The sequence below is a fragment of the Falco peregrinus genome, chromosome 1 (genome assembly GCF_023634155.1).
Source record: "Falco peregrinus isolate bFalPer1 chromosome 1, bFalPer1.pri, whole genome shotgun sequence".
Lineage (NCBI taxonomy): Eukaryota > Metazoa > Chordata > Aves > Falconiformes > Falconidae > Falco > Falco peregrinus.
In genome coordinates this window covers 35,203,231-35,217,047 of record NC_073721.1, presented here as the reverse complement: position 1 = coordinate 35,217,047, position 13,817 = coordinate 35,203,231, and the positions used below count along the sequence as shown (strand labels likewise).

General features: G+C 52.1%; 1 protein-coding gene across 1 annotated transcript; it reads right to left on the bottom strand.

Moving 5' to 3' along the window:
• Positions 1-2: 2 nt before the first annotated feature.
• ADRB1 (adrenoceptor beta 1) lies at positions 3-11,747 on the bottom strand. Its single transcript, XM_055790538.1, has 2 exons — positions 10,353-11,747; positions 3-952 (listed from the first exon to the last, which is right to left on the bottom strand). The coding sequence occupies exons 1-2, from the start codon at positions 11,631-11,633 to the stop codon at positions 779-781; spliced, it is 1,455 nt and encodes a 484-aa protein (XP_055646513.1). The 5' UTR covers positions 11,634-11,747; the 3' UTR covers positions 3-778.
• Between the last annotated feature and the right edge of the window lie 2,070 nt (positions 11,748-13,817).

Here is a 13,817-nt window from a genome sequence, read left to right as displayed (position 1 = left end):
ATCCTGCTCCAGCCATCCGAGCGGGCAGGGAGCAGCTCCCTGGCTCTGGGCAGGCGCTGGTGGACCCAGCGAAGGTTTGGGGCAGGAAAGGGCAGGCAGGAGCAGCAGCAGTTTCTGGCTCTGCAGAAAGTTTTCAAGTGACCCAAACACCTTTCAAGTTCAGCTTTGAACAAACACGACTCCCGGTCAGTTATGCAGGGTTTCTGTCTGAGCATCCCCCCTCTGCGGGGTGATGCCTTAGGGAAGACCCAGGTCCAAACCTGAGGGCAGAGCAGCCGGGGGCTCTCACCAAGCTGCTGGAGTCCACCCCATCCAGGGTCAACTGATGGTTTCCCCTTCCCCCATGCCCCTCCCTAGGCTTCCCGACTTTCTATTTATATCTTTGCCCTAATAAGTACCCCCCAGCTACCCCCTAGCTTTAACCTCTTCCTTGCCAAGCTTGGAGTTTACATGAGAAAGCTGTTTACGTTATATAGCTTTGTAATAGCTTCCTCCTACACCACCTCCCTTCCTTCCCCAATAAAAAGCCCTACGGCACGCTCGGCAAAGCCTGTAAACTAAGGAGGGGTTTAGAGACCCAACCAGTTTTTGGTGAACCCAGTGGGGAAATGATGTCTCTCTTGAAGGACATCGAAGCCAGAGCTCATAATAGTAGGAAACCAGTGTCCACTCTAAGTAAGGAATTGCGTACTTGCCGCTACCTAGCATAAAACACAGATGTCCACGCAGCAGGACACAAGTCATCGTTGGATACAGGGGGTTAACCTGCACGTTTTCCTCACCAGTTGGGGTGGCACTGATGGTGGTAACCAATATGTTTGCTAAACTCCAAATACTTGAAGTTGCGACAAGTGAGCATGGAAAGAGCACACACGTGCAGCAGTGTTTTGAATTCACCTAGACTGGTGAACAGAAGCAGAAGGCAATGAAAATCCATTAGCCTGACTGTTCCCTGCAGAGGAAAAACAGGCACACAAAATCCAATTCATTATTCTCTTTCTTATTTAATGCCAAGTAAGTCATTGAAGTTTACTACTTGATCCATCCATTTTCTTTAGTAGTAGGGATGCAGGAAATCTTCCTCTTTTCAAAGGAGGTTTCAAATTTCCCACTGATAATCATGTAAAAAATACTTGGAGTGTATGAGTAAAAAATAACCGCATTTCAAAGGGAGCTCGAGCCACGAAGATAATGATAATTTTTCTCTTCTGAAGTGCAGAACTGAAGAGCAGAGGTCCCTGGGGGCTCGGAGCACCATTGTTCTTCTTCCAGGCAGTTATCTGGAGACGGGCCCTGTGATAGGCTTCGATGAGGCCACCGAAGGGATTATCTGCCCAGAGTGCTAATGGCATGCATTTGACAACATCAACCGTTTAATTTATGAGGTGCCTTGAAATGTAAAGGCAAAGAAATCCATACCATGCAACAGTGCAAGCACATCCCGTGCAATTAAAAAATATCTGATCAAAGCCCAGCCTGCTCCACACCACCACTTCCCTAATTATGGCTACGTAGAAATGTTCCACCTTCCTAAAAAGCACTTTAGCAGATTTTTGTAGTGATGGCAGCGTTATATAATGAGAAATATATTAATGGAAACTATCCAGCACTGAAATCATTCCAGTTTTTTTATCACCACATTCCTTGCTCCCGCATAAGTGAAGTGCGCAGGAATAAAAGCAGCTAAACATCATCCACCAGAAGACACACAGGATGGGGATTACTCACAGGTCACTAAAAGCTCGGTGGTGCCCGTCAGTGTTGGGATCCACACAAAAACTTTGGGCAAACAGAGATGCCTTTCCTGGGGAAGCATTCTTCCACTGCCCTTGGCTCCTTGCCATGTCACCCTCTTGCAGCTGGGGACAGCTTAGTGCCATCACCTGGTACCCGAGTTGCTCTTTCAGCTCCCCTGGACCCTATCTCCGCAAAAAGTTGAGTCTGTCCTGTGCGTTTCACTGTGGTCTGGCTACACAGCAGATAATCAGACTTCAGTGATGTTTCTCTTCTATCACACAAATATTTGTACAAAATTAGATTTATTTTCACTTTTCACATGCAATGAGAAGCTTAACGGCTTAGTCATTAAGCTCCTGAATATAATAGTCAGAGTGGCCCCAGAAGGGAGGGAAGGTTTGGGTGGTGAGTTCTGCTTTTCCAACACAGGTCAGGCAAAAGGACAGGTCAGAGGGTGCTGCTCTGGGTCTCAGATTCTGCAGCATCACTGCTGGATGCGAGGCGTGTGATCACAGCAAGGGATCCACGTCAGGTCGGCTACCAGAACAGATGACTTCAGCCCCATCACTCTGCATGCTTCCATGCCCCTCGTGCCATTACCTGTGTTCATTGCAACCCGCATGGATCAGCTGAAACAAACCTTTTCTGAAAGTGCTGGTTTCCAGCCTGAGGGGCGCGCTGCCCACGCAGCTGCACAGGCAGGAGAGCCAGTCTGGGCAGCAGGACACGCGATGGGGGGGGGTTGAGGGCTGGGGGGGAGGATGCGAACACCAGCACCAGCCTGGATGGGCTGATACTGAAAACTGCAGACACATTCACCCTGTTGCCAGCTAGCTGGCACTGAAACAGGAGCAAAATCTCTCCCACGGATGCTCTTAAGGTGGTTTAGATCACTGTTACAATACCTGTTGTTACCAATAATTACTGCAGCAGCAGCTGCCTTGTGCAGAATATTATGTAAAAACTCCCCAAAGCTCGAGCGTTTGACACAGGCTGATTTGCACGCAGATCGGATGCTCCTGTGTCAGATCCGGGATTTCAGGCGCAGCCTGGGTGCACTGGTGTCGTGGCTGTCCTCGTCTGGTGACGGCAACCTGCCAGGGTACCAGCGATATGCTTCCATCGTGGGAGCATGTGAGCAACAGGTTCCCCCCCCTGCCCCTCCTGCCTCCCCCTTGCCTTCACCCCGTACCGCAGCAAGGGTCGCTGCCTGCCCAGGAACGCATCCCGCATCCCACACTAGCCGAGATTTTTATGTGACGGCTCCCAAGTGAGTATCTAGGGGAAGAGCAGGCAAACAAGCCATCCCTTGCTGAAGGTGGGCTCTGCGAGTGGGCGACCTGCTAAACAATGGGAGCTTTGGGGGACATCTCCCCATTCGCCTGCTCCAGCCCAAAAGGAAGCTCTCCTCCCTCGGCAGCACATGTGCTCTGCGTTGGCGAGCCCCCGGGGGGGACACAGACTGGCACACACCTCTGTGTCACAGGACACCCCTGGGGTCCCCTCCAATGCTCAGGCAGGTGAGAAGGGGGCACGTTATATACCCAAATGGGAGCAGAGGAAGGGCGGCTGGGGGCACGGTGGGCTGCCCCCGGGGGTGGCTGCGCCCACCTGCCCACCACCATGGCTTGCACAGGGTGCCAGCGGGATCTGTAACTCTTGCTGGACCAGTCAACAAGGGGCTCTCCATCTGTATGTGGAAACTTTAATCCTGAATGTCATTCCCCCTTCCCCACTAGAAAATCCTGTCAGGGGCTTGTTGCAGTTCCTTCTTACCAAGCACTCTCTACATTTTGGCCACAAAGCAGTGTTAAAATTTTACCACCTGGCAAATCTTTTGTCATGAACTACTGCGCTGTCCCTGCCATTTTGCCTTACAGGGGCAGGGTATTACTCTGCAGCCCTGCTTTGATGAAGGGCAGCTGATAGCATCTGAGGGGGCTTCAGCACCCTCCTGGCCCTGCAAAATGTTGTCGGTAGCTACCTAGTTGTTGGTAGCTGAAACATTTATACATCTAGCAGCTGCTGAGATTTTGAGCTTTTTAATGGCTCTGATTGTCTCTTTGGCGTATACACTTAAATCTGCCCTTCAAAGCATTGTGCCAGTGAGCTTAAGACTGATTATCAAAATAATTTTGGTAGGAAGAAATCTAAATATCATGGATTTAAGAGAGATGCTGGGCCAGGCATGCAAAGGTAAATCACTCATCACTGCCTAAAGGTGTGCAATAGTGGCTAATGGCTGGAGCACTGAACTAGTAGAAAATACTCATTTCATCTCATTAAGGACAACCGGATTCGGTGCATTACACAGGATCAGAAGGGAACAGCACACTGCTACATCTGAGATGCTCTGCTAACCATGGCAGTGGCAACAGTCTGGGTAAACTTCTGTTTTCTCCTTCAGGTTGTGTACCTGGAGGTCAGGACTCACATTCTATTTGTTTGGTACTTTTTGCACTTCAGTACAGCTGTATTAATAACCCTAAGCAACAATCCTAGAAGGAATGGGTACAACCAAACTGAAATGCTGCCCGGCATCTGATACCATTCATGTCTGCATGCAAACTGCTGCCAGGGCACACCCAAAATATTCATGCTGCTGGGTGCTAAGGCTGAGCAAGCAAACACCGCCATGAAAAACCCAGGAGCCAAGAGGGTGGGAAGACAGAATGTTAGTTTGTGAAGCACACGTGTACCAAGCCACCAGTTTTCACAACCAGGAAGCTGATCACCAGTTTACCTAACAAAGCCAAACACTCTTCCACTTCCAGCACGGTGGGACTGATTCTGTTGCTGGTGTTTGCAGGGTGGAACGATGACTCAGGGGAGCGGTGCGGCTGGCAGCTTGCACCAGCACGCCCAGCACAGCCGAGGCAGCACGGGCGCACCCTGCAGCACCCGCGCATCCCCCCGCGGCACTGCCACCCCTGGGTGCCACGGGCACCTCCTGTTTGGCACCACGCAAGAGAACAACAGCTCCAGGCTGGGTGAGGGCTCCAACAGATCTCTCAGCATAAGCTGAAGCCCCTTGGAGAGGGGGAGAAGATACTAAGGAGAAGGCATGTGTCCTGGGAGCTATGGATGGCCAGGTAGCTGTGCGGCTTTACATCAGCTTAGAAGCTGCTCAGGTGTGCTTCAGTCTGCTGCTGTTACCCAAAAATAAGAAAAATTTTTAGGGATGTTTTGGGCATGTTTCAGCTGCCTGTCCCTTGGTGGCACAGTCATGTATGGCAAGTGACTTACTTCTCACACTTCTCAACCTGGGTTTCTATAGTGCATTTACCTGCTGCATTCCTATCCAAACCAATTAGGCTTCACTGGTAAAAGGCAACACCCATGGTGTGGCCAAAGATGCCCCAGTTTTGCTGTTCGCAATGTCATCCTGAGTTTGCACACCAGTGTCACCTTTTTTATCCTTTTCCCATCTCGGTCACTTTTACAAGCAGTGCTTGGCAACCTGAAGTTACCGAACGGCGCGAATAGCTCGCCTGCTGTTACCACGTCTGCTCCTCACGGGTGGGCTGGCGTACAAACACCTCAAAGGCAAAGCGTATTGATTTCTTCTGCGAGACAATTATCACAAATATTGTTGATCTTACATTATATGTGACCGTTTATATAAAGAGAAAGACTCCTTACTTCCTCCTGGGACGTTCAGGGATTTGGCAGGTTCTGAAAGCGGGCCAGTGGTGCATTGGGTAATGCTCTTTGGGGGAGTGTGCTTAATGCTATTCAGGGAGATCATGTTAGTGCTTTTGACATGATCAAACAGAAAAGTTCCAGCCGAACAATGAGTTTTTAGGATGAAAAGCAAAATGTTAAGAAGGTGTGTACGTCTCTATGAATTTGCTTCATTTCACTCGTTGATGTGGCGGTAACAGAACTATTTTTAGGTATAATCCTTCAAACAGAACATGACTTCTCCTTTCTGATTAGTACAAAGCTGGCTGCTAGTCAAAGGATAATTATTTCCCAACACATCACCTAACACACACCAGCAAACAAAACACTCATTATTTGAGCTATCCAACATTAACTGTTATTTAGCAGTTAACATTTTGTTGACGGCTTTGAATAGGACTAATTGCTCCAGCTTCATTAGTAGAGGTCATTTATGGCTGGTAACAATACTTTCCTGGAGATAGTCTCTCGCATAAGATTAGATTATCAGGTCAAATTCTGCTCCCAGTGGCAATGATGCCTGACCGCATTTGGCCTCAAGAAAGTCTGCTCTTTCAGTTCATAGCTGCACGATTTCCAGCCCTGCAGCTGATATATTACATAAAGGAAGTAAGTGCACTCCACTGGACGGGAAATTACAATAAATTAGGAAAGCGTGCAGCACAAGGAAGGTTTGCAAAATAGCCACTTAAAAGTTATTAATAAAACCTCAACTTCAGATAGGGTTTAGGGAAAAAAAAAAAAAAAAAAAAAGCTGCTAAAGAAGTTGTCCTTATACTTGAAAAAACGTGCATACCCAGAAGGGGAGAGCAGTGTTCGCAGAAGAACCGGTGCATGTTGTATCACAAAACACCCGGCTGATGCTGCCAAATGCTGCGCGCACCACAGGCACAGTTCAGATCCCAATTCTAAGCTACATTTTTTGGCACATAGTTTCATTTGTTCATCAGTTACTGCTCGCAGCTACAGCGAGTTGATGCCAAGGGTCTTGGTCGCAAAACACAGCGAATTTGCAGCACGCTTTTGTGCAGCTCTCCCTGGCGGGGAGATCCTTCTGCGGGCACAACAGCCCGCCGCCGTGTCTGAAACATCCCTAACTGTCCTGAACACACAGAAAACTGAAGCCTGGCTTTCCACCTGATATATTTTCATTTAAGCACGTGGAGAGATGCAGCCTTCTTTTCAGAAGTGCTGAGCAAACACTGCCTAGAGTGTGGCCGGCGCCTTTGAGAAATCAGGCGTCTTGCATGTGGAAGTCTCAGGCGCCCTTGCCAAATAATTTTCATCCTGGCACACAAAGGATGTTTTCTCCGACTGGATTTCTGTTTTACCTGTGTCTCCCTTTCCTCCAGGCCTGCAGCTCTTTGCTGTTACTTTCTTGCCCACGTACGTGTGCAGCCACATGCCTACCACCTATACTTTCTGACTTGCAGCTCCAATTGTTAATCCATGTCTGGTTTTTGTCAGAAAAAAATATTCATCGTGAGTGTTTGACTCATTGCCTCCGGAGTATTTCAGCTGCCCCGTAACACTTTTCAGAGTATCTTACTTCTCTGTGAAGAACAGCCTGTTCTGAGCGTGATCCATGGCAGACTGCTCGCCAGCAGCCTCCCCTTCCTCGCACACGTGCGTGCCATATGTCCTGCTCTGCCTGCACTGTTACTGTGCCACCGTCTTTTTTACACTGTGCAAGATGGACCGGCACCCGCACCCACACTACCAGGTGGATTATTTTAGCAGTCTATGAAGGGACTCAATGCGCCAGCCTCCAGACTCTACCAGAAGGTCCTCGATGGGCCAAAACTCATCGGCAGACAACTCCTGACCACTTTGCTCACACCTGGCCCTACTACTGAGGTCAATGGGCAAAACACATCCTACTTTTCAACTTCTCAATGCCTTTACACTCATCCAGGGGAAGCATGACCCAGCACAGCTATTCAGCAGGACAAGCGGAATGAGTATGGCCATAGGTTTCCCACCTAAGTTGAACCCTGTTGAGCCAAAACTTTAATCACCATTTAAAGTCTAAGGACATGAGCATTCAGATGCTTAAAATTAAGCATGTGAACTGACTTGAGAGAAGAAGAGCCAAGTCCATGAGGCTGTCCCATCCTGTGCAGTAGGCACTGTGCTTCCACAGGATCTAGCACTCTGCTGAGGACGAGAGAGAGCTCAACAGCCACTTCAGCTCCCAGCTGGGTGCTGGGGCCAGATCCTGCCCTGCTCTACCTAGCAAGCAGGGACTCAGTCCTGCCCTGGTTCGCTGGGATCCGCAATGCACAGGAGGAGGACAGTGCTGCCTCCCCACCCCATCCCAATCCAACGCGCAGCCAACATCTTGCTGCACTTGCTGCCATCAGACATCGCCATCCCATGCACCCTTTTGGTCCTGTTGTCTTTGCTAGAATCACAGACAAACCCAGAGTTTTAATAAAATAAATCATCTGGTGGCAGAGCCTACTTCGATTCACACCTGATCTGATGCCACCCTGGCATTTTAAGGAGCCCATCTCACTATTATCAAGGGAGACACCATTAACTGCAGCTCACATCAAACCCCAGTAACACCAATGGAAAAGTATTTACTCCCCTGGTCCCTTTATTTTGTCTTTGCATAAAAAGCGTAACTTCCCCCTCCCCCCATCCCGAAAATACATCATTATAAATTGCAAAGGACAAACTCCTTAATTTTTAAAACAAAAAAAAATGAACACATGGTTTCCAAAACAAACCATTGGCCACCACCCTAAAGAACTGGCTTTGGGAAGCGCTCTTCCTGGGACCCGATTTCTAATTTAGCTATACTTCTGAGTTTAATAAAGCTAAAAATGGCTTCACTTTCATTCTGCACTGCCTTGTTGTTGCTCTATCTGCCATGTATTCATTGCAGTAATGAAAAACTTTATGAAACCACAAGGATACAGTGTACCTTCATAAAGCAATAAAGGAAGACAATCTTTTGGACCAGGGATGCAAATCTGCAGCCCTTCGGCTCACAGTACCTTCTTACTTGGATCAGTCCACGACATAACATTCAGCTATGATAATCTGGCCCCCAAGGAATACGTGACCGTTGGCAGCACACTGAAGCCACACTGCTCATGACCATTAGCTTTACGATCTACAAACTAGATAGCTTTATTTCACCCAGGGACACAGAAGGGGTTTTGGCGGTGTTTTAAGTCTGTCCCAGAGTCCAATCCTGCTCCTGTTGTGCCCCAGCCATTCCTTCAGAGGTTAATTCCTTTTTTAACAGTAAGAGGGAACCAAAGCCTGGACTCCTGTGACACCTATCTCCCCTTACAGGGCACGAGCCTCCTCCGGCTACTTTTGGGGCTAGGTTCCCCCCCAACCTCCACGCTCAGTACTGGGACCCAGTCCTGACGAGCACACACCACCCGCCTCGCTCGGGCAGGATCAGGCCCACTGTCGGCACAAGGTGGACTTACTTGTGGGGTGGCGCGTACCGCACACAGAGATTCTTTCTACTCGAGACCATTTTTAGCTTTCAAATTAAATGTCCTCTGTAATCTTAAATATTCTGGTCTCCTGACTCCCAGCCACGTACTCCTAACAACAACAACAACAAAAAAGGAATCTATTCCAGAAAGGAATAGTTAAGAGAAAATGAGTGTATTCATTATCAGAGTGGAAACACCTTGTATTTTAGCCATTAATTTTAAGGGAAGTCAGCAGACCTCTGTGCAACAGGAACACAACCTTATTGGGTTTCAAATGCGTTTTTTACAATACTGTGTCAGGAAAAGCCATTAGATAGAGTTGTATTGGTAGCCTGAGCCATCTTGGGAGAAAAACAAATGCTGTTCTTCCCATTATAGGTAAGTATTGTTTCAAAACCTATAGAGACACGCTTGCTTGTGCTGCAATGGTATTTATTGCACATAGACCAATTACTTACACAGTAGTAAATTGCACCAGAGTACAAATATGTTATAAAACACACACACACACAGAGGAAAATGGAAATGACACACAAGTGCTAAAACAACAGCAGATTCACGTGGGCATTGGCAAATAAAAATAATAAAGTATCTTAAGATATGTTAATTTATAATATGGATACATTTACAGTACCTTCATAAAATAATATTTTTAAAAAGTCACTCTCTCAATAAAACGATAACAGATCAGGCAAAAACAGAAAACGGGGTTCAGGGTCGGTGTTACTCAAACCTCCATTTCACTTTTAATTCGCGTGTGTGTACGTGTGTGCAAGTAACATCTTCAAATAACTTTGCAACTCTTAACACTGTGCAAAAAATGGCTTCGTTGCCATTTAAAAACAAATGTGCAGTTAATTTTTGTTGTTGCTGGGATGTTCCCCCCCGCCCCCCGTTCATCTGTAATTACAATGAACAAGCTGCAGAAGGCTCCTCGCCCCCCCCCCCCCCCCATAAAACACTATCAGTGGTATGTAAGTAGGCTGTTTAATATAAACATGGTCCGTGTATTCCCCTGTACAATATGCACAGTTTGAGGTAGTTTCTCAGCCCGGCGGCTATTGCCTGGCCGCAGGCGATAAGCGCAGTAGCGCACCGCTCCGCCGGCGCAGCGGGGATCGCGGGCGGGTGGTGGTTCCCCCTCCCGACATACACCTGCGCTACTCCGCCTCCTCCTCCGCGGCTACCGGCGGGGGCCGCCGGGCGCCCGGGGACAAGCCCCCCGAGCGCTGGGCACTGCGGCCGCAGCCCCCCGGCCCCCCGCACTCCGCCCCGGGCCGCGCCGTCGGTGCGCTCGGCTCCCCGGGCGGCGGGTGCCCGTTGGCGGTGGTTCGGTTGAGGTATGTCACACACCTGCTCCTGTTCCTACGGAAACACCCGCTGTCCCCCTGCGCCGGCAGGGATCAGCTTTGCTCGGCCTCTCCCCCTGCCCCGGCTCTGACGCGGTCCCCCCGGCCCCCCCTATACCTTGGACTCGGAATCGGACGTTTTGCTATTTCTCTCCTCCAGGCTGGACTCGCTGCCGCCCTGCGCGCCCCCGTTGCAGTCGGACCAGGTCCCGGCCAGGCTGCGCTCGGGGGAGCCCACGGTGCTGACGAAGCCCCCCGGCAGGCGGGCCAGGTCCCCGCCGCTGGCGTGCAGCCGCCGGCCGGCTCTCCGCGGGCAGCAGAGAAGCCTCTTGAAGGCCTTGCGGAAGTCGGGGCTGCGGCAGTAGATGATGGGGTTGAAAGCGGAGTTGGCGTAGCCCAGCCAGTTGAAGAAGACAAAGAGCCAGTCCGGCACCAGGTCCCTGTTGAAGACGTTGACGATGTTGACCAGGAAGAAAGGGAGCCAGCAGAGGGTGAACACCCCCATGATGATGCCCAAAGTCTTGAGGGCTTTCTGCTCCTTCATGGCCATGATGCGGGAGGTCTTCCGCTTGCTGGCGCGGCCGTTGCCAAGGATGGGGTGGTGGTGGGGGTGAGGGTGAGGGGGTGCCTGCGGCTGCTCGTGGCTGCTGTAGAACCGGCCCTCGCACCTATCGATCTTCCTGATCTGCTCCTTGGCTTCTCTGTACACCCGGAGGTACACAAAGATCATGATGAGAAGGGGGATGTAGAACGAAATGATGGACGAGGCAATGGCGTAAGCCCTGTTGGTGACGAAGTCGCAGCAGCCCGGGTCCTGGTAGCACTCCAGCGCTTGGGGGTCCTCGTCCCGCCACCAGTGCATCATGATGGGCAAGAAGGAGACCAGGGCCGAGATGGCCCAGACGGTGCAGATGATGCCCTTGGCCCGACCCTTGGTCATGAGGCTCTGGTAGCGGAAAGGCGAGGTGATGGCCAGGTAGCGGTCGATGGCAATGACGCACAAGGTCTCGATGCTGGCCGTCACGCAGAGCACGTCCAGGGAGGTCCAGCACTCACAGAGGAACGACCCCCAGAGCCAGGTGCCCCGCACCACCAGTGTGGCCCCAAAGGGCACCACCAGCAGCCCCATCACCAGGTCGGCGCAGGCCAGCGAGGTGATGAAGAGGTTGGTGAGGGTCTGCAGCCGCTGCGTGCGCCCGATGGCCGCGATCACCAGCACGTTACCGGCCACGATGAGCAGCACCACCAGGGCCATCAGCAGGCTCATGCCCACAGCCCACTGCTGCGACAGCAGCTCGGCGGGCAGCTGCCGGCTCCCGGGCGGCGCGGCGGTCACCCCGCCGCCGGCGACGGAGCGGTTCTGGGGGCCGCAGTCTGGCGGCAGCCACCCATCGCCCATGGCTGCGCGGGGCGCTCCGGCCGCCGCGCCGCGGGCAGGAAGGCGGCGCCGCCGCCGCTGCCGCCGCTGCCGCCGCCGCCGCCCCGGGCTGCCGCATGGCCCCGCGCCGCGCCGCCGGGCCGCCCCGCCCCGCCCGCCGCGTCACCGCCCGCCGCCAATCGGCGCTCGGGGGCGGAGCCGGCCCGCCCCGCCCGCCGCCGCCACTGCCCCGCGCCGCCCGCGCGCTGCCCCGCGGCCGGTGCCCGCAGACCCCGCGCCGTGCGGCCCCGTCGCGGCGGGTGCGGTGCGGTGCGGTGCGGAGCCGCCGCGCCGGGCACTCTCGGCGCCGGGTGGGAGCGGGCTGGCAGCGGCAGCGAGCCCGGCGGCGGCTGCCGCGCGCTGCGGAGCGGGGCTTGGGAAAGGCGGGTGTGTGCCCCGCCGTCGCTGCGGCCCCGGTCCGCAGCCGGGCTGTCATCTCCCCCGCGGCTCCGAGGCCGGTGGGTCCCGATCCCCGGCGGGGGGGTAGGCGGCGTATGTGTGGGGGGGGGCGCGCCTCATGCCAGAGATGCCCCGCGTGCCTCCGTTCCGGGCTCCCCCTCGTTACACCTGGAAAGGGTAAAATGCCAAACACCGGCACGGCGGCGCCATTCTCCATCGGAAAGCAACGGACACCCTCCCACGGGATGTCCCCAGCAGGGGCGAGCCCCTCGCTCGCAGCCCCCCGCCACCAGCGCCTGCTGCCCCAGCCCGGGCACCCCCCGCACCCCGCTGGCCGGGACCCCATGGAAACCTGGCTCAAGGGGTGATGCCACCGGCTCCGCGCGGGGGCTGCGGCTGGGGGTGCATCTCCCCGACGTGGGCCCCTCTTGCCCTGGCTTCCCTGGGCCTGGCTTCCCCAGCCACTGCAGTGCTGGGAACTGGGAAACCCAGCTCCAGTTTCTGGCTTTCCTCTGTTGCATCTCTCTGGACTTTCAAGACTGCAGCCAGTAGCTTTTACCCGCTTCTGGTGAAACCACGCTGAATCTAGGGACTGCTCTAAGTGTTAGTACTGCTACTAATTAGTTACTGTAACTTGGTAACAAGCAATAAAGTACGTGAAGCATCTCGGGGCTGTGGTGCCCGGATAGCAGGCTCTGAGCAAATCCCTGCCCGGCTCCCATCCACTTCCATCAAACCTGCTGCCAGGAACCAGCTGAGCTGGGTTTTCATTTATTTGCTCAGCCCTCAATTCAGCTTTGGAGGTGGGAGATCACTCCTGGGTGCATTTAACCGGTTTTTATTCCTCTTTTAAACCTTGCAAAATAATGTGGAACAGCTGTTGGGTAAATGAGAGTGATGTCCCCTCTCTCCTTTTTTTTTTTTTAATCCCCAGCGTGTCTTACGGCAGCACCACACGTTCCCCACAGCAGCCTGGGAGCAACTGGAAGGCACATTTATTTTTTTCCCCCCCTATATATATATTTATTCTACTAGGACTGCTCTGCTGTTCCAGCTGGACCATAAAAATCCCTTCCAGGCTTAGACTTGATTTACAAGGTCACAACCTGGGAGAAGATTATTTATTTATTTACACGCTGTTTATTTAACCCTGACTAAAGGCCACGCACCAGTGCGGACCTGCTGCTTGGCAAACCATTCCCTCCTGTTCCCATGGACTTCGCTTTGCTGCTCGTCAACTGCTGGACCAAAGTGCGACCCTCTGGTGGGAAGGGCAGGAGGCATGGTACCTTCAAGAACAGAGGGAGACCTTATGCTGAATGAAAAGCAGAAGGATGGTGGCTGGGAATATTTGTCCAGATCTGGTATCTGTAATCCTGATTTTAAAACAATAATCTGAAACCAGGTTTGGATAGTGGAGCTCTGGGATAGAAACATTTTTTTTTTTATTTTCTACATCTAGCTGGAACACTTGAAGTAGGTATGAGCCCTGCAGTGCATCACCACACCAAAGCCTTCGCAGCTAAGACACTAGGATGAGTTTCGTGAATGTGCATAGTCCATTTCAGCGCAAAATCAGCCTGATAGATGAAAATCTGATAAAATCTTAAATACTTCCCCCAAGATGAGACTGTCTGTGGGAAGCAGCGTTGGGGGTACCATGTAGCTAGTTTGTTTGCTGTTCCTGGAACATCATCCATCTGTCATCGGTTCAGATCGTTATTGCTATAGTATCTTTATACATATTTATATATGTATAAATATTAT

Bases quoted from the DNA above. Each gene is read 5' to 3' on its own strand.
- ADRB1 (XM_055790538.1), bottom strand. From the start codon at position 11,633: ATGGGCGATGGGTGGCTGCCGCCAGACTGCGGCCCCCAGAACCGCTCC. The intron at 953-10,352 runs GTATAGGGGGGG...TTTCCTCTGCAG, and splicing joins CGTCCGATTCCGAGTCCAAG to GGAACAGTCAGGCTAATGGA.